General features: G+C 34.4%; 1 protein-coding gene across 1 annotated transcript in view; it reads right to left on the bottom strand.

Annotated features, from left to right (window-relative positions):
• Window positions 1–24994, bottom strand: part of HCRTR2 (hypocretin (orexin) receptor 2) — a 112984-nt gene that overhangs the window by 64939 nt on the left and 23051 nt on the right. Inside the window, exon 4 of the mRNA XM_004673583.1 lies at window positions 23930–24525. Within this exon, the coding sequence (XP_004673640.1) occupies window positions 23930–24152 (223 nt within the window). The 5' untranslated portion in view covers window positions 24153–24525. The remainder of the gene's footprint in view (window positions 1–23929; window positions 24526–24994) is intronic.

Below are 24994 nucleotides of genomic sequence, written 5' to 3'. Positions count from 1 at the left end.
AAAAATCTCCCAAATCTAATTCTTTTGCATGCTTAGGACAACTTTGGAGACACCCTTGAATTCTCTTTATCATTTTCCACAGTCCAAATTTTGTTGTTTCTGCTTCAAAATTGAGCCAGAATTTGTTAGTTCTCATTACATTTTAAGACCAATTATATTATGGATAATGACACATTATTTGTAAAATTGTATACGGAGTTCAAATGCTAAAAGTAGTTATATGAAATAAGAGTACAGAATATGCTCTTACTAATAAATACAGTAGTTAAGTCCATAATCAGACATAGGAAGAGTCAACGTTATACAAATGTCTTGTCATGGATGATAAAAATCAGAAATTATAAATTTTAAGCTCAAAAATCAGATCAAGTTAATTATAAGGAGATATATGCATCATGAAAAATTATAAGCAGGGCAGAGAAGAAAAGCCTCTACCTAGCAATTGATAACCTAAAAGGAGAACATTGTAAAATTACCTAATGTTCCTCACTTTCTAAATCAGTAAGTCCATACTTAAAAAGTACAAGAGTACAGACAAAAGCATATATAGAAAAAAAAAAAGAAAAAGGTAAAGGAGCATTTTAAGGATAGGCTAAATGCATTAAGGAAAAGACCATGTTACTTTAGCTAAAAATATTTACAAAAGAATGCTAATTAAAAAATGTACACTTTTTGATCATTGCAATTAGAGTGGACCTGAACAAGGAGAAATGTCAGGGATGGCAGTGTCTGCCTCCTCCCCCAAGGGCTAGTAAGTAGCAGAGCCCACGGCAGTTCAGCATCGCAGACTAGTCCTCAACCACTGTGCTGGAGTCATTCACATTCATAGCACAAAATGTAGATTCTTGAAATATATTCACTGTAGTGCTGAACATAGTGATAATATGCAGCGAATGTTTTGATGGATTTAGATTTTTGACTGACTGATTAAATCCTTCCCTTATGAATTTTTCATTTCAGTCATACAAACAGGGGAGAAACCTGGAATTTTAATATTTTTCCTCACATCATCAATTACAGTAAGTGGTTTTATGTTTAGCTTTGGATGACCCCAAATTAAATCTCTTTATTTTTCAATATTAAGTGAATGTACTTATTTTAAAGTATACATAAGAGACTTTGAACACAATTATCCTGACATGTATAGTGTTTTATATTTATCTTCTCATTGATGTTTGCCTTTTTCTAATAGAGTGTATTATTAGAAAAGTCAGTATAACATATAGATAACACTGCAAGTGAAAAAGAATTACTGTTAAGAAAAAACAATCATGAGTCAGCTTTTCCTAGCAAGTGCCTAAAGGTTCAAGACAGAAGGTCAGTATTTACATTCCTCAATGTCTTTGATGCTTCCTTTCATAAACATCTTTAGTTAAGTATTCCAAATCTTCTGGATGCTGATCCATCCCAACATTGTGACAGTTTGCATTAAAAAAATACCCACAATACTCATTCATAAAACTAGAAAGTTAGGCTATATGATGATGAAGGTTAAATTCTTCCTCAAAATTTGTAGAAGACACATCTGTGTTTTTGCCATACAGCAATAATTTCCCATTTTCCTGTTAACATCACCTGACTTTATTAGAGAAGGGGTCCCCTCCCAAGCACCCCACTATTTCTATATATAAACATTGCTTCATTCTCTGTTTCCCCTACATTTGTGGCTTAAAGCTGACCTGATTAGAGCATTATTTCAATTTACTCATGATGCATTAAAGGTGGCACCTAACCTATACAAAGTCAACTGGATTAAGTCTAAAGTAAATTGGGATTTAGACTTGAGCAACCACAAAAAAAGAGATGGACCCTTTCATTGGATCTGAACTTAGTATGTTGTAGGGCTGGAGTTGTCAACCATTACCTTGCCACAGGAAACTTGAAAACAGAACCAACTCAGGGAAGTGTATGGAGTTGGGGACAGATGAAATCCCAGTAGAGGTACTGAATTCAGGTATTTATAAAATGCAATCCTAGACTTCTCAGTTGCTTGAGCTAAAGGCTCTTCCTCTTGCCTCAAAACATACACATTTATGTTCTAGAGCACATAACAGTTTGAAGACCCTGATCCCACAGAATTATTCCCTGGTTTATTATTAAAATGTGCTGTATATACATAAGGCAGCATTACCCAGCTATAGAAAAAAAGATGAATTCTTGCCATTCAGACAACATGAATGGAATTGGAGGGGATTACGAGAACAGAAATGTCAGAAGGAGAAAAACAAAAATGTAATGATTTCATTCATCTGTGGAATACAGAGAAATAAAACAAAGGAAATAACTAAATAAACCAAAACAAACCCTAGATATATGACTAACAAATTAAGCTTAGAAGAAGGGGAGGTTAGGGAGGGACGGGGGGAGATGGGAGGCCTAGTGGACTATGAGTGCTTTGATGGTGGGTATGACATGGCAACACTTACACAACCGAAGACAAGGGAACCTTTTCACTTAAATCATCGACAGTATTGTAAACTAATGTTACATCAATAGTAAAAGTGGATCAAAGACCATAAAGTAATAGTTTAAAGCATAAAGTCTTAAAAGAAAACAAATTATCAAACTTTCATGACATTGCATTTGGCAATTTTTAGAATATTTTTTAAATATGATTCCAACAGCATAAAGTCCAACAAGGAAAAATCAGGTAAGTTTGTCTTTACTGAAATTTAAAAAATGTGTACTTTAAAGGATACCAGCAAGAAAAAAAAAATTGCAAGTCATTATTTTATAAGGAATTGTATCTGGAATATACAAATAACCCTTATATGTCAAAAATAAAGAGATATTCAATGGTATTAATAAACATTTCTCAAAAATTACAAATGGCTAATCAATAAATGGAATAATCCTCAACATTTGTCAGTAAGGAAATACAAATCAAAACCATGATGAGAGACCATTTCATTCTTTCAAAGACAACTAAAAGCAAAATGTTAAATAGTAAATGTTGACAATGGTGTGTAGAAAATGGAATGAACCATTCATAGGTGGTGGGATTTTAAATGGGTTAGTCATTTTGGAAAACTTTTGGCAGTTCCTCAAAATATTAGCATAGAGTTCCAGATGGCCCAGCAATTCTACTCCCAATTTTATCCCCAAGATAAATGAAAACATATGTTCACACAAAAAACTTGTATAAGGATGTTCATAGCACCATTATTCATTCTAGTCAAAAAGTAGAAACAACCAAGAGAGCATTACTGGATGAAAGAATAAACCAAATGTGATATAGCTAAACAACAGAATGTTATTCAACAACTAAAAAATGAAGTACTGATATACACTATAACATGGATAAACCTTGAGAAGTGAAAATGTCACAAAAGTTCATGATTATTTGATTCTGCTTGTATGAAAAGTAGAGAAAAGGCAAAGCCATAAAGATAAAAAGCAAAAGTCTGGTTTTTAAAAACTTGGAGAAGAGGAAAATGAGTAGAATTTCTTTGGGGTGATGAAAACATTCTGACTTAGATGATGCTAATGGTTGTACAATTCTGTAAATATACTACAAACCACTGAATTGGAAACCTAGAAACAAATGTAGAAAGCAAGGTCAGAAGACAGTGAAGCAAATCAGTGATGATCCAGTGACTAGTAAACTCTAGGGTAATATAAAGGGCAGGTTTGGATTTAGAAGCAGATGTCAACTTCCTGTTAGAGGCATACTAAGGAATAAACATTAGTGATAGCATTGACTTAAAGTTATAGTATCAATGTTAATTTTAAGGTTAGAGTAAGAATTAAGTTTAGGAGTAGTTTTATCCATTTCTTTTTAAGATTTATTTATTTATTCATATGGAACTGGGGTACATGCCAGAGATGTGGATGGTGAGAGGCTTCACCAGAGACAGAGAGGGAAGCAGAACAGGTAGATGGACGACAAAGTACACTGCTGAGGGGAGCAGCGGGCGGTCAGGAGAGGTCTGCCACGCCATGTGGTCACCTTTGGGGCAGGCAGGAATCGAACTAATGTGGAAGTGGCTTTAGCTTCTTAGTGCTGTGCTTTAACCCGCTGTGCCACCAGGGAGGGCCCAGTTTTATCCATTTAAAAAAAAATTAATATTTATGTTCTTCCATCACTGTTAATTTGGGGTCAGGATTTGATTTCTTCCCTCAGTTGCAACCCTACAGTTCTTCCACCATCACAGCACCTGTGATCCATCACTGTAGTCACTTGTGCTCTTCCCTACCTAGTTTGGACCAGTTCAGGGTTAGTTTGGGAGTTAGACCTGGTTAAGGATAGGAATGGGGTGAATGTTAGAGTTAGAAACTTACTAGGCTAGGTTTTGGGTTAGGTTATTTTGAAATTCACTGTTGATGTTATCTCTATGTAGTTGTAATAGTATGAGCATTATTAAGGTTGGGGTAAACAAAAACATTGGGGTTAATTGTAGGGTGAGGGTTATTGACAGGATTTGAACTAGGGCTCTGGGTAGGCTGGCCTTTATTATAATTTCAGATGAATTTCACATTATGATATGGGGTAAAAGTTTTTGTGGTAGGTTGAACTTTGATTTGTAGTTAGAATAAAAATAAGTGAAATTAGGTTAATGAATGTTTTAGTGACAGGTTTAGAATTGATATGAAGGTTCAGGTAAGAGAAAGGAATAGGGATTATAACTGGGTTAGGGTTAGTTAAGGGTTTGTTGTAGAGGTAAGGTTAATTATAGGACTTTAGGTAGAAATAGCAATGTGATTAGTTATAGGGCTAGAGGTAGGACAGGTTTTCATTAAAATTGACACTGGAGTCAAAGTTCAGGGTCAGTGGGATTATGATTATAATCAGAATCAGAGTTAAGATGAGGATTAATTTTGGGTTAGGTTTGGAGGTAGACTTGTTAATGTTAGCTATAATATATATATTATATATATATATATATAATATTATTGGTAGAATTGGCTTTATGTTAGTAATGTTAGTATTATAGGATGTTTAGGATTAACAGTAAGTAAGTTTACTAAGGGAGCAACATACCCCTTGATTCATTCAATCAAAACTTCTGGGAGTAGTATCCAGGCTCTAAGAATACTCATTTCCTTCATTATGATACATAAACTTTATCATGGAAAAAAATATTCAAAACTTCCCTCTTTATCCTTCACATTTTTCTTACTTTTTTTAAATATAATTTTCTTTCTTTCCTCCTTGCTACTTGTATAATATAGGTTGGTTCCTATTATAACTAGTTGCAAAACACTCATCCAAATCTAAGGAATATAAACAGAATGAAACCCACATACCTGGGAAGGGATGGTCTACCTAAAACCTAGGGATTTCTACAGTATCATGACCATTTTTCTCCATCTTTTTATCTCTAGCTCTGGAAGTGGTTCTAATACACCAGCTATAGTTTCCTTCAATGTGGTAAAATGAAACATTTTAGGCAGCTCTAGGTCTAATTATCCCAAGGAGTAAAATCTTACAGGACCATTATTTATTGCTTAGAAGTCAAATGTAAAATCAAACAATTCCTGATTATTTTCTTTTAGATGATCTTATCACCACTTACCAAGTACTGTGGTTGAAGAATAGGGCTGGGAGGTGATTACCAATTCTGTGCCTGATTCTTAGTAGTGGGAATTTGTGACTGACAGTTTCTTTCTTCTCCCCACGGGGAAGAGAGGAATGTACATGGAATGGCAAAGGGACAGGTTACCTTAAAAAAGAGGTATGAAAGGATGTGAAGAAAAAAAAAGAATGTGGTTGCTGGCAAGTCAAAAGACAACAGCTATCTATTAAAGATCCCAACTGATAGTGAAGTTTAAATTTTGTAACAACTTAGATACCTGTTAGATATGCAGGAGTGTGTTGTTTGTTGTATTCTGTACTATTTTGACACCTGTTTCAACTATACCATTTTTTTTCTGATTTTAATTTAAACCATTTTCTCTGGGTTTATCTTCAATGGAGCTCTAGAACAACCTGATATAATACCTTCCTTGTGATTACTTTACTTAAATACATTTTAAGTCTTTTAGTTTAGCCCTTAAGTCATTTGGGCATAATTTTGTTCTTATGTATTACTTTTTGGTGATTTCAGATATCTCCCTCTGTGATGTGTTTTGTATCAAGATGTTTCTGTTTTTTAAAAAAGTCAATATCCTATTGATTTTTCATCTTCATTCAGGCTTTTCCTTCTATATTGTTACTGTGTTTCCTCATTATTCATTTTTACTCTTTCTTCCCTTTGTTCTGAAAGTTAATGATTTTATAATTCTCCTTTTCATGGTGGTTCAGTAATAATTTTTGTGGAAAACATGATTAGAAAGAATGATGTGTCACTGTGTTATCAGGTTTTTAAACATTTTACATGAATCACTCTTGTTTGTTAGTTAATATAAACTTGACTTCCCATATGATTATATTTTCATTAAAATCACAAATTTTAAAAGAAATTCATTTCTTTCATTAAAAAACACCAGATCCAAAGATCACGACTGTCATTAATATCTCGTTGTTTGGTATCCCAGCAGTCATTCCTTCAGCCCACTCAGTGACAAAGAGACATAATTAAGTATCAAACTTACAGAAACTGAATATTATGAAACTGAACAGAACAGAACAGGATCTCCCAAAGTAAACTTCAAATTCATTCCTGTGACTTTGTTCCTTATGTTTATTATAAAATCAGCCTCGAATATTAGTATTTCAAGACTTATGGCAAAGGGGGAAAAACACATCATTTGAGATTAGCAAGCCTCTTAAATAAATTTTCTGATTTAAAATTTGAAAGTGAATATCCATACTAAGTTACATATTGAATCATCTTAAAAATTCACTTAAAAATATAACCTTTCCTAGTGTTATAGGAGCAGAAACCCTCCCTTAGCTTTTTTCACCCATTTGTGTTTCATTTCTCATGTGGTAGCAATTTAAGAGTCACTCATAAAGGAGGAAAAGATAATAAAAGTACATGCAAATGGAAGAAATAAATATCAACTGACTCATTAATAAGATTAAGTCAGTGGTATTACTGTTCTACACTGGTAAAATTAATGCTGGTAATTCTCAATGGCGTGTATTTCAAAATCAACTTAAAATAAAGTAACACTAAAGCCAAACTAATTGCATTTGATGAGAAATTTAGACATGATACTTTCATAATATCTCAGAGGTAAACAGCAGCATGGGCTAGAGGGAGTGGGAAACCTTCTATAAACTGTGATTTGCTAGAAAGGTTAATAAATCCTATTTGATCATGTGGAATAGAAGGGGAAACAGAAATCCTCAAGGGCAAAGACCATTTTTTAACATTCTGACAATTCTAAAGCTATAGGTGAAAAAAGTTGAACTCCCTTGTGCCCGATCTCTGTAACATGTGTTGTTTCATCTTTCCTCCTGCCTGTCACCACTTCCCTGTTAAATATTTTCTTCTTAACCATTAAACTCTTTATATATGTATAATCTTATAGTTCAGTACACTATTCATATCTCCTTTATAACAGATGGCTCATTGTGTTTTTCTTTGATATACTGTATATCTAAACTTGCCAAGACACTATTTACTTGTTGAGGAAAATAATATCTTCTGGATCTTTCTTCCTTCTAGTATCAAGAACATTGCCTCTTCATAAATTCATAATTATTCCATGAGTGAATGGGTGGGTATTCTGTCATTATTCAGAATAAAATTATACTCATTCCACAACAGCATAGCATCCCAAAATGGATGTATAGAGAACATTAGTGTTTACAGTGTAAGAGGCTATCATCTCTTGAGTAAATGTCTATGACCTTCCCAAGGAATCAGTTTTTATGACTTTACAACATTATCCAGAAAACCAGAAAACTTTCTGAATTTTAAACCTCATACATGCTGATTACAAAAAAACAAAAACAAAAACACTTCTTATAATGTTGAATAGAAAAATAAGCATAAAACCAAAAATATATATTATCTTCCCATGTAGCATCCCAGGATATATAGATTAATATATAACACTTAGAGGTCACTGCAAATGAGGAAGGCAAATAGACTTGATAAAGAATGAGCTTAGGATTGCTTACCAATCAATATTTATTTGTTAATACTCTAAGTAAACACAGGATAAAAACTTGGGATCTAGGTGCAGGAAAGTGTGTATACACAATATCCAAGATGGATCCCAAATATTTTTTCTTGAAATAAATATTTTTATTAGCTATAATGAATGCCATTTATAGCATCTTAAAATACCTGTGAGTCTATGTAGATTTTAGTCTATATAGAACATAAAAGTAAAATTAGTTTTACAAATTCCAAATCTAAATTTATTCTCACCCCAAATAAAAATGTCTTCCCTCTAATTTATTATAGCCAAATAAATCTCAAGTCTCATAAATCTCCACAATACTTTTGTAACACCTACTCTTGGAGGTATACTATTTGCAAACTCCACAATACTGAAAAAGAAGGGTAGGTAATCCTCTGTCTCAGCAGTTCAGATTAAGTTTGCCATAATTTATGTTTCTCATTGTTTTCATATGAATGGCTAAGGATGTTTCACTGAAAAAAAATACATCTCTAAAACCTTGGTGAGGACAAGTATTGGAGAAGAATTTTTATTCCTGTTTTAATCCATATTTATTCAGTATTTCCATATATTCAGTATTATTCTCAAATATGTTTTCAATGTTTTTAGAATTTCACATAATCCTTATATCTCTTCCATGGCTCCTGAATTTATCAAAATCAGAGTCCACATACTTTTGTTTCATAGTGACACTCTCATTGTATGACACAAATTATTAACTATGTGTAATATGTGTAGATTTTGTCTTTTGGCTCAAGGTACACTCAATGAAAGGAAATAAAATCCATTTTATCATGAAACAGTGACTTCATATAGAAAATCAGTATAGAAAAGTATGTACTACTAATACAATTTTTTTCTCTAGAACTATTCTCATTCTTCACTTTCCTATTTCTACAAGTAATTAATTCTGTTTATTATTCTAGACTTCTGAAATGTCATTTTTTGATAGTTATTTAACAAAGTATACTGATTCTAACAGTAATAGGTTGAGCTGGTGTACACACTGATTATTATGAATGATAAAATGTTTCATGACTTGTGTATAGTACCTCAACACTTTTTCCTGAAACAACTTTTTGGACTTCCTTTATGTTTTTGGACCTTTATCCTTTCTTTTCTTGTTCTCCTCTAATTCTGCCTACAAGTCTTTTATTGTATTTTCTTAATTTTCTGCTCAATCCCATTTCAAAGCAGGTCCTTTGATTTAACACTGGAAGCTCTTTATTGACACAATTGAATTTATGTCAAACGTAAAAGCATCTGGCTTTCAAATTAGTGTCCGTGAAAGAATAGAATGCTTCCTTTTATTTTTTTCTATGGAGGAAATTCAGTCTTCTAGGGACTTAAGAAGGAAACGACTCAAGTACTGCTCCTGAAGTTCTAACTCAGTCAGTCAGGCATGGGTTCTGAGGTAAAATTATATTATCATGTATCCCAGTTTTTTTTTTTGTTGTTGTTGTTGTTTTTTAATACACCATTAAAGATGACCCATTTCAAGTTTTAAGCAAATATAGTTGTGTTGACCTGATAAAAGAGAAAGTCAAAAGTAAAATAATGTGAGAAAGATACCTATTAACTATGAATGAAAACTCACTATTTCTCCTTTACTCTTTCATATCTATGAGGAATACAACGAATATTAAAAATATGGATATAAAATATGATTAGATGTTCTAGGCTTTTTCCTCCTAGTTGGACTTCTTACATAAATATCTGATTTTACATTCAAATTTTACCATACATCTACCTGTACCATCTCAAAGTTAAAATGTCCAAAATAAAACTTGACTTTTTCCCTTTCAAACCTGCTACTCTACCAGACTCCAACAACTCAATAAGGGACACAACTGTCCATTGATATGGCATAAAAATGTTGACTACCCTCCCCTCTCTTCTTTAAATGCAATCCATCAGCCAATCTCATTGGTTCTTCTGGAAAGATATATCCTAATTATCACTACGAGAATACACATTTGCTGAGGGAAAGAGCCTTGTCTATTTTGTTTGCTGTTATCAACATACAATAAGTTTTAAATTTTTAAAAATTTATTTATGCATATAAAAGCTGTGGTGTAGCCCACAGGTACGGGGTTGCAGACACTGAGTTGGGGGCAGAACAGGCAGATTTACTGAAATATGCTGCTGAGGGGTGCAGCAGGTGAGACAAGAGAGATTTACTGCACCATATGGGTCAGCTTCTTGGCTAGAATCAAACTTGTGCGGCAGTGGCTGCGGATAGCTTCATAGTGCTGACTTAACCCCTTACACCTCCAGAGAGGGGACAGTAAGTTTTTTAAATTAATTGATTCATTTAGTATTGCTAAAAAGGCCTTGCTACTTGATGTGCCCAATAAGACAATTACATTCCTTTGTATGTTTTTAATTATTCCAGCAGACACTGTCTAAATAATACTCACATAAATTGAAAATATTGCTTGCATAACCAAAAAGAAAACTATCTGAGAGCAGCAAAATAACTGTGAATGGCACATAAAGGAACAAGCATACTTTCTCCTCAACAGCTCCACACAGTACTCCTCTGATAACTCAGACTCAGCTGCCTAAGGTATAGCCCTCTACTCAGGACCTTGACTGGCTTTCTGTATTTTCTATGTTAATGAAAAAACAAGCCAATCCCTGGACTTTCCTTAAGAAAAACTTCTACTCACCAGCAAATTATTTTCTCTTCTGATTAATTTCACACATTTCCCGCCCCTCCCCCAACATTCAACTTCACCACCTTGGCTTTAACTTCATATTCACTTTCCTGAACCTCAGTGGGGTCCTACCTAGCTTCCTAGTATTTAGAGCACCAACCTATTCTTACCATTGTCTGAAAACCATCCTCCTTTGGGTATCTGAAATATTAGAAATAACTTCATCTTAACTCCAGGGATTTAAAACATTTTGAGATTACATTGGTTTAATCACTATATATGATTCAGAGGTATAGATTCATACCTCCTCAGCTATAATCACCATAATTTCAAACTTTTTAAAATCCTATCCACCATGATGTAACATTACAGGCAAGACTACGGAAATATAAAGACCATGATAGCAGTTCAAAAGTTAGTGAAAATAACTTGAAGTCTATTTTGCTTGGGATTACCCAGAGAAGTACATGAGAAACATAAAAAGGTCATGTTTTATTGAAATCTCAATGACTTCTTAAGCATAGTTATTTACATAACTGCAATCATCATAAATCCAGCAACACAGGCCAAATTTTCTTGCTCTTTGGAACTTTTCAAAATTATACTTACATGTCAACAACATTTTAAATCCCATTTTGTCAGCATCCTACACCAAGTAAAGTCCAACTCTTATGTTTTTAAATTCTAACACTTACCATAAACCCCTTCAATAATCTATCTATAGTCCAATGTTTACATGATAGTCTCTCCCACAAGATTAGAAATTCCTTGTAGGTAAGAACCATGCCCATTCACTTCTGTATTTCCTCTACAGAATGTAATAGAACAGATTACATGTCATGGGTGTTCAATAAATATTTGCTGAATGAAATAAAACAAGGAAATAGCTCCAAATTAGATAAGTCCTAGAAAACCAGTGTGTTGATTCTAGCTACTTTATTTTCTGTGTGTTAATCTCTGTTGCTACAGTTGGACAGAGCCATCTGCTTCTCTGTACTGTTTTTTTGTTTCTGTTTTCATTTTCCCTTTATCTGGATGATAAAGATATTTGCATGATTTCAAATATCAATCTAGATATTTCCATTGTTGCTGATCATGACTCAGCACTCAGAGAAGTCTTGCGAAGATCTATTTGCCAGGAGATAAAATCGATGCCAGAGTTGACTTGTGCTGTTTCTCTTCTTCTCCTCTAGTTTCTATGGCCAGGAACCTACTCTGAGTTACAGATCAGTGATATGTTGATGACTATTTACGAAACTCAAGTCCTTTTGAGTCATGTTTATCAGAAAATGTGCATAAGAATTTGTTTCCTGTATAAATTACAAACATCATAATATTCAACATGCTATGCTCACACAAATACTATCATGATCTCCCATAATCATTAACTGAGTATTATATAATACTTTAATGTGTTGATTTCTTAAGATATTGACCAGAATCATCAATAAGTTTGAATAATTAGAATATTGGAGTAGAAAAGGAGAAAAAACTCTGCATCGACTTGTTACCCTGGAATGAGGGTACCAAGTGACCATATATGAAGCTATTCAAACATTTAACACAATTAGCAGTTGTATAGTGCAGAATGTCATCATTTAGGAAACAGGAAAAATTAACAAGCCTATCGTACATGTTGTTCTAGGATTAACTAAGACAACTGATGACAAATGGTCTTGTTATGTAATGAGAGTATTAGTAAAATTCCTCCAAACCTAGTAAATACCACTGCTATTCACAATAAGGAGAATTATTGATAAAATTGGTCCATTTATGGCCAAGGGTTTGCTAGAACTAGCAATACCTCCCTGATCTTTGGGTAAGATTTCACTTTTATTTTTTAAAGTTTATCATTTGAGAGCTCTTTCAACAACTAAGGACCACAGTTGGTTAAAAGGTATATTGTTCATTCATTAAGTTTCTAAAACTATCCTTTATTATCAGCACTGATTTTTTTGTTCTACCAAAGAGTATGGTTATTATCTATTTTTTTTCAGTTTTTTGCACCACCTAGTTAACCAGAATTGTTATAATTCACTGACACTGAAGGCGATTACAAAGGATGCTAACATTAAAACTCTGGGCATTTCTGAAACATCCTGGGCTTAGTGGGAACACAGCAGGCCATGTTTGCTGTAGAAACACAGTCATGGCACATTCAGTCTCTACTCTCTTACCTCAAATACTTTCTTAGATTTTTATTAAAACATAAAAATCTAAAAATTAATTCGAAGCAAAGAAGTTAAATAAGGGTTTTGAATATTACATGTTATCAATTACTTTAGAAATAAAGCATGCTACTGAAGGGATCTTGGGATAAGCTTCCTCCAGGAAACTGAAAAATTAAAAAAAAAAACTGCCAGTTTGTAAATATCACATACTTTTCATGAGAATAACAAAGTAGTTTTATGGTAATGTGCAAGGAATCCCAGTGCTGGGTGAGATTTACCAAATGATCTCCCATAATTATTACTTTAGTCATTATATAACACTTATCTTAATGTATGGGTTCCTTAATGTGTTGATCATAATTATCACAAAGGTTAAATAACAGGTTTTATTTTAATTTTTTATGTAGAAGACATTTATAGCCTACAATGTTTTATTTTAAAAATACCCACTTTTATCTAAAGTATTCCTTTTGGTAAAAGTAGAATACTTTAATTCATTTGGTAGCTAAAAAATTGCTGCATGCTGTGCTCCAGGCTCTGTTCTAGGTAGTGGAGAAAAGCATGTAAATAAAAAGGACACTCTTGTGGAACTTAAAATTTATGTGTGGGAAACAAGGGGACATTAATAAGCAAGTCAGAAATATGGTTTCAAATAGTATTTAACTTTATGACAAAAATAAAATGGGATAGCATCGAAGTACAGGAGGGAGGCAGTGATTCACATGTTCTTTCTATGATACCTTCTCTGAAGATGTGACATGTGCCCTGAACAAAAGTTGTCATGAAAGGGTTAAAGAGTTTAGAAATTGTCACAATCCTAAAGCAGGAATATATTGGGCTATTTATTCAAGGAACTCAAATTATGCTACAATGATCAATCACTGAAGGATGTTCCCTATATAAATTCTAATTCAAGAACTTATTCATCTATAGTCTGTTTCTCTTTTTTTACTTCCTCAAAGGCTACTTCATTTACTCAGGAGACAGTTGAAACTTTTGACTTTAGGAAAGTCAAGACCTGATATGCAGATTTTGATATTTGTAAGTTTAAATAATAGCTTCTTAATCTTGCATAAAAAAGTGTAGCCTGTGTTAAAAGCTTATTAACTTTATAATGCAGTCCTCCAAATGTATATGCATGTGAGTACACATACAGTTTTTTAAAGGTGTTTTTAAATTCAGAACTTAATATTTTCTACTTTTCTACTGAGTTTGGCTTCTTGTTCATGAACATCTGCAAAGTCATAATGCCTGGAGGAAACAAAATATATACATTTATAAACTAGGGTAATCTTACTGGCTTTCAGGAATCTATGAGTCACCATCACCATCTCTGATGACTTCAAAGAACAAGGGTTTTCTAGGCTTTCTGGTGTCTTAAATATAGAGTAAGCTCAAGGATGTTAATGTTTCAATAACTGTAAAGCTTTTTTCCTGTTTGTGTTTGTCTTTTGAGCTTTCCAAAGTTGGGGAACTTTGTGTTAAGTATTCTAATTAGGGAGACTAAGTTTATTGATATTTTTAGGAAAAAAAACTGGAATTGGTTTCACCCAATGACAAAACGGTTTCACAAACACTTAACCCTACTTCTTTACTTCCCTTAAAGAAAGATTAGTATGTGCACATTTTAAGAAAGACAAATTGGCTTCAGAATGATATTTATAAGCAATGCAGTTATCTAGCAAAGTGGATGACTCATCAAATTCATTCTTAACTGATGAAAAAAAAAATATTATAGGCAGTGACTTTCTGACCCCATTTCTAGCAATGCTGTGATAAAATCAAGGCACTAAATAGTTGGAAACTTTCTGTTTTATAAGTTGATTTTAGAGGCATTGAGTAGGAATAAAAATACACTGAAATCTAGAAAAATAATATTATTATTTTAAATAACTATTATATTACCAATGTGAGTTAGGAACAACATATAAACTAATCATAGGTTTTGAAATTTTGTACTATTACCTGTCAACCTGTAGAGACACGTTCCTTACAAACCCCAAAAGGCTTGTCTGAGGCTCAGTGTCGTATCATCATTGATTATTTGAATGACAAAATGTCATTTATGATAACTTTTCAAAGGAGCATATTTAGAGAGTTACAAATAATTAGGAGTAAAAATAAGGTAGTTATTCAGAAAATATTAATATTTTCACAATATCTCACTTTTCATCTCTTGTGTTCAATGTAATATGAATCTTAATGTGTCAAAAGGCTAAAATGATGATTCAGAATACAGTGACCCACTATAAGCTCTCAACTAAGTTGTTTGTAAAATGATTTCAATGAAAAGCTGTCTAGAATACTGGGAAAATATTAAAACAGTTATCGCATACAAGAATTAAAAATATATCTTTATGAAATATGAAAGATTATTTTAAACAGAAATTACTACTCAAATTTAAATATTCAGTAACACAAAAATAGGTTTTCCTAATTTTGTTGACTTTCTTTTTCCTTCTTCTTTCTTCTTCCTTTTCTTGCCTCCTTTTCTTCTTTTCTAAGTGCTGTATAGCACTTCTAGAGTAATAATAAAGGGATTTTTGGTTAAATATTTTACTATGTTTTTCCCCAATGAAGGTAGGCTTAATTATATAAGCCCTAAACAAGACACAAACCCCAGTGTGAAAATTTACACTTACATTTCTCCCTTTGGGTTTATTCTTTACCCCAAAGTAAGCTCATGAAAGCACTAGCATTAAACTATTTTAGGTCTCCCTCTAAAAGACAGTGTCAAAGCCAGCTAAGATCTTAGGAATGTTACACAAGCTTCCCATAACCCAGCTTTAATCTAATGTGCCGGTCTCATCCCTAAACTCCTCATCTGCACTGGAGTAACCTACCTGATTGGTTAACATTCTTTTCATGGTGCCATGCAATTTCACCTCTTTGGTTTTGCTCATGTTGTTTTCTCTGCTTAGAAAATTATTACTGAATTATCTTCTGCTGTGTAGCAGAATTTATGAATTGAGACTCATGTTAGATATCATCTCCTAGAGCCTTCTCAAATCCCCCAAATGGAACTAAGTGCCCTGCTATTTATGTATGTATGTATGTATGTATGTATGTATGTATGTATGTATGTATGTATGTATCACTTTGTAAAATACTATGTTTTGGGTTTTTTTTTCATCATTTTGTGCCTTTTTTCCATCTCAGTTGTAATGCTGGTGGGCTTCCCATCACCAAATCACCCGCTAAGTGTCCTTCTTATATGCTTCTACTATACCCTGTATACCCATCTATCAGTATACTTGCCACAATTTACGGAGATTATCTGTTAATAAGTCTGTCTCTTCAATTGCAATGTTGGTTCCTTGGTTTCTGTTATCTTGATGACAAAGTCTCCCAATGTTAAAAGTTAATTGAGAACTAAAATGTGGAATGTGTATACCTATCAGTTTATTTACCTTTGTGCAGTTTGGTACCTGATTTCTCTAAATGCTCTTTCTCTAAATCTACAGAAGTTAAAAAAATAATGAAATAAAACTTTTATATGATTTCTGCTACAAAAACAGTTTTCACTTACACTTTCTATCCTTGCTTGCAGTTTGAATGATGCTGATACAATGTGGTCGGTTTGGGCCAAATGACTGGGCATGACTGACAAGTGTTGACATTTGACAAAGGTGTATCTTGTCCAGTTCATTATTCTCTGGTCATGATAGCATCAGGGTCTCTATAGCAATTTATCCTAAATTTAAAACAACAAACATTTATGGTCTAATAGCTTTGAAAAATTCAGGAAAACTTTGAGAAGTTTAGTTAGATAGTTCTGTTTCAGAGTCTGTCATTAAGTTGCAATCATCTTGGGGTGCAGAGAAAATACTACTGCACTTAAGGTTCAACTTGGTTGTAGGATTTGCCCCAAGATCATAAATGTGGTTGTTAACAGGACTCATTTCCTCTGTGGTGCTGGTTAGATATTTCAATTCCTCAGCACATGGGCTGCTCATAAAAAACCTCCCCCCCCCCCCCAGAGCAAAGAATTCAAGAGCAAGAGAAAGAATGGGCCTTTAGGAGCAGGATATCACTTTTTATAACATAATCTTGAATGTGACATAATTATGTTGTATGCTCTTGTTTATCCAAATCAATTGTGGCACAATATAGGAAGGGAATATGCAAGGGTGGTACATAAAATACACAGGACACTTGGACTAGGAGTCACGAGATAAAACAGACTCTCCAGACCACCTTAAATAATAAGCAATAAATAAACTTTCATGATATGAAGACCAGTGAGAATTCAATTTTTAATTTTTACTATCCCAGACCTCAGTTATTCAGCTCTTCATGTTCATCAGCCTACATGGGAGACAGTGGTATTTGAAAGCGCCTCAAGAATTTTAGGAGCTCTGGGAGTACCTCCCTATTTTTAATCAAGACACTAGAATTTTTAAAATTTTCTTTTTTACCAGGTTCATAAATTCAGATAATGTAAGTCTGTACTCAAAATCTTGACAAAGTCAGATATCAAAGACGCCAGAGCTAAAGGTCACACAGGACATTAGCATCCTCATTCTGGCCTCTTGGAATGTAGGAAATTGGCAAGCTTTTTTCAGGCTGACATATCCTCTTTGATACTTCAAGTATTTGATATTTTTTAAAAATTAAACAAGATCTAGCTTGTAAGATGAATGAGGCAGTATTCGTAACAATGTCTTCTGAAGAATAAAATACTATATAAATGTTAGACACTGTCCATATATACTTGAGGTTGAAAGCAACTTTGTGTGTGTGTTTGTGTGTGAGGCAACATGGTTTTCAAATACAGTCTATGATCCATAGGTATGCGTCACATCTCTTCAAATACATATATTAGCACACTCTAACCCACAATGAACAGTCTGTTTATGAGAAAACAGTTACCCTGGAAAAAAATTTAATGCTCTTTTAAATATATAACCAATCCATACTTCATTAAGAGATCATCAATCACTGAAAACAAAGGTAAATGAATAAATTCAGTCCTATGAGTCAATTATTTAAACAATTGATTATATAGATCATGCATTCCACCTAATATCATTTCAGTGTGTTTTACTGTCAGTGTGCAAACATCATTTGATGTCTGGTGTGTCTGGTAATGCCTGTTTGGAACTATACAAAACCATTTTTCTCAAGGAACTCTAGCATGTGCTCTAAAGGATAATATATTCAATCAAATCAATAGAAACATGATTTTTGAAAGTTAACATTAATTATATTAGAAAAAATAATAAAGTGTAAAAGTGAAAAACCAAAAGAGGTAAAAATATCTTTAGATTACTTGAGGTATTACATGTTCAAGTCCTTGGGTGTAATATTGACTAAAGACTGCACTTTCAATAACAAAATAATCCTTGGTGACAATTATTTAGCATTTATCCAATGAGTCACTCCCTGAACTGGCAAAAGCATATTTTACCTTGAAATTTTCTCTTGTAAAGTAACCCTAGTCTAACCTTGATCCGCTTATCAAATGAGCTCATTCTAGCTGGACACTGTCGTCTACCAGAGAAGTAGTGTGGCATCATGCCAGAACACTCCAAATCATCTAGAGCACGCACCTAAGCAGCATTTCAACTCTTTCTTTTCTGTTCTGTCAGGATTAGAAGACAGGGAGAGAGACAGGATGACGTAAAGGGACACAGACAGACCATGTAATGTGATAAATCCATATTTGAAGCTTGGTGCTGTCACCTACTGTCTGACTAAACTTTAGAAAAAGTTAACATAACTTTTAAAATGTAATGTTTTTATTTTGTAAAACAAAGTTATTAATCTCCTTGTTAGAACTTTGTTGTGAAGCATCAATAAAATACAAACCTGCTTTGTAGTCTCTGGTACTCAGGCCTGGCACATAGTAGTGAATAAATGTTATTTATTTCCTTTGTCATAAGAAGAGGACCTAGACATGAATGTGCTCAGTTTCCCCCACCACAAGTAATTTGCTAAAGCATACCATACTATTTGCTAAAGCAAACCATACTATTCCATATTGTTGAGCTATTATTTAATGAAATTTGCATTATTTTGCCATAGCAAGATGGAATGATCTTTCATCAATGAATTAATGACAGTGGTGGATACTCTTGAAAGTTGAAGAGTTGCATGAAAATTCAGAGATTTTGAAATGCAAACATAACTGCAATGTTATGATTTGCAAATGTACTCTAAAACACAAATTAAGGAATATTCATATTAATATATAAAATAAATATGCAACTCTACTAAGCTGAAGCAAATGTTTAAAAATTAGGATACTGTATTTCCATTTAAGTGCTAGATTTTTTTTAATTAGAATCATTTCATTTTTTCTTAATTTTTTTCAAATACAGGAAAACACATTACATTTAAACTATTAGTAATTCATATTATCTCATTATTGTCTGTCTGTGATAAATGTTGCTGTTATCTATCAGACAGCCATTTAAAAACTTATCACCTGGACCCAGTTCAAGTTAAAAACATAATTAATTATATTACATAAAACTGAGAGGCTATGGTTTTAGCAAAAATGTGGAGGAGTCAGTTTAACTGTCATTCAGATAAGTATGTTTTGCATTCCATAATGAAAAACACACATATTCAAAATATAATGGCCATTATTACATTTTATAGTCATGATTCATGTCTTCTACCCGGTCTTGACAGGAGCAAGTGAAGTGTTTTCTCCAACTTCTCTCTGCTTCCTGGACAGGAAGGGTGAGCTTGCAAATACATACAGAATTGAGTTGGGTATTCAGAGAAGTAGAAAAGAAATGTCTCTTAGACTTCGGAATCGCAGGAACTTGAAACTTTCACATTTTCATATCTGGGACCTAAGATATGGCAATTTAACTCTTCACAGATATTCCCCCACCCACCTACTCAGTTTTACTTTACTGTGATGCTATGTAAATTCCTTGACAGATAATGTATGTCACTGAGTTTTAAAAAACCTACTGAGTGTGTTTCTATGTTATTTAAATCATTATTAGTGATAGGCCAATCAAGAACTCAAAAATTCTTGAGTGAATGGAACCCAGCAAATTACAATGAGCAAAAATGAGAACAAGTTATAATGAAAGGAATGATGTACACAGAGAGGCGGGAAGGTGATTTTAGGTAGCATATAAGCACTAGACCCCTATGGAAGTGAAGAAGTTGCTAAGTACAGGGACAATAACATGTGTAAGCTCCATATTATTAAATGCTATTAAGGAGAACACACAACTGAAAAAAAAAGGCTACAGTAGCGATCATAAAGAGCTATTGAGCTAGAGATTGCTCATGGGCACAGAAATTGATTGTTAATTTCATCAAGAGAGATTTCAACACAAACATGAAAGAAATGAAAAGATAAAAGTTGCAATTTAGTGTACACTATGCATCAAGAAAAAATACGCACACACATATATACACAGACATATATCTGTGTATATAGGCTTTTACCTATATAGAGGAGATCTATTATATCATCATAATATTTCTACAAGGTAGACATTATCAACATTTACTTTCAATTGTGAAGACTTGGAGAGCTCAATAACTTACTATTGGCCTATAAGAAACAAGAAGCACAATCAGACTGTTAATATTTATTGAATCTGCTCCTCATTTTGCATGTCAAAACAAAAACAGAGAATATAGAAGCATTCCAATGAAAATCATATCTTTAAAATGCACAAATAAGAGAGTGAAAGAGCAACTCATTTTCTCTATTTATACCATGTTTGAACTAATTGGAAACCCATCTTTTAGTTTTAGTTCAAGAAATAAGAAGTAGGAATTACTTCAGATATATTTCCTTTGACTCTCCTCAAAAGTCCCCAACACACACACACACACACACACACAAAGATTAAAAAAAAAAAACAAAACATAATATTGCTCAAATATACATTTGCCAAATAATTGGATAAATTGGATACATCTACATGGCTATAGTACAAGACTTGCTACAGAAAAGGTTATTTGGGACATGACTTTGCAAGCACTAGAAAGAGCATCCTTCCAAAAGAATGCTGAAACTCCTAAGACTTGAAATTCTTCCCTCCTAATACTTGAAATTCTATATTTAGACATCAAAGTATCTTCTATTAAAATGCATTCACTAATGAATTTTCATGTAATTTTTTGTCTTATTTTGAATGACTTTTGTCACATGTTTCCAGGATACTGCATTGTTTCTGAAAGAAACATCTGATAGCTATGGGGAGATATAGTAAAAGAAAAGGACTTATGGAGAAGAAATAAAGGTGTGGAAAATTAAGATTTTGTCATTCTTTTCAGGGCATATCCTACTATATCACTTAACAATAGGGCACTGTGGAGGAAATGACTTTAAACTTATTACATTATATTTGTGAGTCCAGCAATGTTGATATATTCCAAGTAGTCAATGACATGAAAATGAAAATAATGAATGGACTGAAGCATCAGTGATTACATCTGCTGTCTACACTGTGGTATTTCACCTTCATACCTAATGTTGCCTCTTTATCTTGCATGAATAATATGATCTCTTGTCCTGCCATTCTATGCATAAAATTACTTATAGTAGAGGGGCAAAAAGCAATTCTCAATCTAATCCATTTTGCAAATTTGACAGTGACATCAAAGAGCAGGAAGTTGTCTGTGAGTAATGACACTGCTCATTTGTTTAAATGTCAGACTTAAACCTCATCAACTTTCAGGGAATATGTCAGTAAAGAATGGATTTCAGTTCAGCTAGAGACAATTTGTTTCTCAGTCCTGAGGAAAATAGCTGTCAATATCTTAAGAGCAGAGTACTTGAGTAAATCTTTCTTTTTAAGGTGAATGGAATTGATAATTTCAGCACTTGGTGCTGTGGACAGTAGTTTCTTCCTTGATGTTATAAAATAAGTAGGTATATTGTAGAAGAGTGTCCTTCTTGAAACTAAGACATCCCCCAGCCTAGCAAGCATGTACCTTTAAACTATGTAATTAGGACATGAAAACTATGCATTGCAGTCTATGCAAACACAGAATGAAATAAAAGCTAAGAATAAGTTTTGTCAGAGACTGTCTGAAATAAAATTAGGAAAGGGAAAGAATTAATATTTGTAACTATTCCTGCAGAAGTTGTCGAATTTTTATTGCAAAGCAATAATATTCCTCTGTGGATAGGTTTTTGCTGGAGAGAATGGCAAAACCATTAACCCCTCATGGTAATTTATTAACAGTGGACTTAGATGCTAGGGAGAACAGGAAACACATTTAATAGGCTGCAAACAACCAGTGACAAAAATTAATCTTCTTTATGCTTTCTAATTCTAGAGTGGAATATCAATGGAGAAATCTGGGACCAAGGTCATAAGAAGTAAAATGGAATCTGAATAATGATTCTTAACAAGTCACTTCATATCTCTAAGCCTTGCTTCTATCAAATGTGTTACTTTTTGGTTTAGATGAGAAAGTGTGTGTCAAGGGGCTGGCATACAATAAGTATGGATATTCACCTAGTGCTAAGTGCTGGCCTAATGCAGTAAAATGTTTCTATACTTGTGGCTGTGTATTAATATTTGTAACCCTAAAAATGAATGACAACAACAACAAAAAAGGGAAACAAAAAATCATTATCATCAACAGACTTATCCTTATAACAGATAACTCTAACATGTATATTTTCATCTCACTCATTTTCTTCATCTTCCTTTCTAGCCTTCCTTTCTACTAAACTTTAAAAAAATCATCAAAAAGTCTGAAAGTAAAAAAAAAAGATTAAAGTTCTCAAAAGATTCTTATATCTCATTACTTATAAACCAATTTTCTATAGAATATCACAAACTCTCAGCCACATCATACCAACTACTCCATGGGCTGAATTGGTGAGACTGCTTTCTCCCAGACTGATACACAAGGGGGAGAAAAGGTAACAATCAGTTAGTGCTGATTAGTGCTGAATAAGTTCCTTGCCATCTCCCATTACTGCTATAAATTCTTCCCATTTGACTTCAAAACCTCCCAGCCTATCTCACTTCACTATTTTTCTCTTCTTCGTATAAATAAAAATCAACAGCATCTTCTCCAAGCTTTCCCTATCTCTTCATTTCAGTAGAGATTCCCTCCACACTGCCCTCTATATTTTGAAAGTCTCCCACTCTCCATTCATCAAGGTACAAGCTCTTTCCATTCACAATTCATGTTAAGTCTTCAATCCTTTCTAAAGCTCCTTTTTCTTTTAGCGGATTCTCCAGCTGCCCTAATAAACTGTTACTAACCATATCACACTGCGTTCCCTCCTCCAGCAGAGGTGGGAAATGGGCTAGGACATAATTACGTACAAACCTAGATGGACATAGAGAGCATAGCATTAACTTGGTCTCACAAAAAAAAAAAAAAAAAAAAAAAAAGGTAGTTACATATATTTCCCAAGCCTAGCAACACGCATGAAGCATGATCTGAAAAAATTGTTTATTGCTTGGGATGAATGAATGAATGGATTGATGAATGACTGCGATCTCGTTGACACTTTTGTCTCATGCCCCTCCTCTTGCTGCTCCCGCAAGGTTCCCATTTAATTCAGCTTTGGTGAGTGAGTGCGCCTCCCTGCTTTGCCTCAGGCTCCACTCCCAGTCCTTTCATTACCACCTGCAGACAGCTTAAACCTCCTCACCAAAGGGCACCCTACCTAGTTCACAGTCCTTTCTTTCAACTGAGAGCTTGCTCCTTAGAGATGCTTTGCATTCTGCCAGCTTTTTCCCTTCCTGAAATCACCCCGCCCCAAACACCCAGGCATGCTATACAAAAATAAGACTAATTTCCCCACACTCAATAAAATCCACAGGGAAATCCCCGTCACTGCCTCTTTCCTGGAGATTGTAGCCTAGGTAGGAGCTCACGAAAGAAACGTGGTTTCCACCTTCTCCCCACCGAAAAAGAAATAACCATTCCAGGGCTTGGTCCTGGTTTGTAAAATCAGAAAACTTTTTTTTTTTTTTTTTTTAAACAAAACCCCACCCCAGGAGAGAGCAATGACCTCTTTGTTTGCATCCCAGAGGGAGGGAGGGAGGGGTCTTCAGAGCCTTTGCTGCCTGAAGTGGAGGGGACTTGACAGCCCTCTGGAGGGCTTCCGGAGACCAGACTCACCCAGGACGTTCCCAATAAGAGCCACCACGAACACGATGATGTACCCAGCGATCAGGACCCACTCATATTCTTTCGGGTGTAGGTATTCCCTCCACAGGTACCGCAGGAATTCCTCGTCGTCATAGTCGGTGGGGGTTAAAAAGGGCTCTTGAGTTTCATTCAGCTCCAAAGCGGATGACCAGTTGCGCCAAGGGGGGGAGTCCTTCAATTTGGTGCCGGACATCACTGGCTTCAGTCCGGTTTCAGCTCAGTGCTGCAAGCTCCTCTTCCCCTGCCCCATGAGCACTGGTGATTTGCAATGGGAAAGGCTGCGCGGAGAGGCGAGAAGGGGCTCCGGAGCAGAAAATGACGTGAAAAGTTACTGAGCCAATGCCTCCGGAGTCTTGTGCTCGGCAACTTCTGCGGTGGCTTTGCTGTCTTCACAGGCGATTTCGCACCGGGAAGCGGCTGAGGAACTAGGGACCCGGCACTGGAGGCTGCAGCAATGACACCCGGAGGGGAAAGCTGCCTCGGGTTCAGTTCGAGCTCAATTACTCTTCATTCCAGCACCGATTCGGCAACCCACAACCTCCTTCTGCGCTGAGGAAGAGCTGAAACTGATGTGGGGAAAAAAAAAAAAAAAAAAAAGTAATGGAAATTATTTTAACCTGTTTCTCTGTGGGTTACATCTTCTCTTTCCTACTTTCTTTCTCTATTTCCCCCTTACAGTTTTTATAAGCCACACGCAGACATATGTAGGTCTTTGGACATGACAAGCATATAAACATATGGTTAATATAGGCTTGTTGATGCACTTGACTTTGTAATGTAAATATGAAAGTAATGAGGAACAGCCACTGTGTTCCTCAAGTAGGACTATGCAAAAGTCATTCCAGGCAATTATATTAACATTATTTGGCTTTGTCATCTCAGCCCTTGATGAATCTTTAAAGGAAATCTCCCAGTACCCACCCCACTCCACCTCAAACCACCCCCCCCATCTCCTCCTCTAAGCTGGAGAATGAGACCATTTTGTGATTTGAATTTGCAACAGCAAGTATCATATGAGATACAGTAACCAAACCT

The sequence above is a fragment of the Condylura cristata genome, unplaced genomic scaffold, assembly GCF_000260355.1.
Source record: "Condylura cristata isolate star-nosed mole 26May11 unplaced genomic scaffold, ConCri1.0 scaffold00001, whole genome shotgun sequence".
NCBI classification, from domain to species: Eukaryota; Metazoa; Chordata; class Mammalia; order Eulipotyphla; family Talpidae; genus Condylura; species Condylura cristata.
The sequence above is the reverse complement of the archived record's forward strand: the minus strand, read 5'-3'. Positions and strand labels throughout refer to the sequence as shown.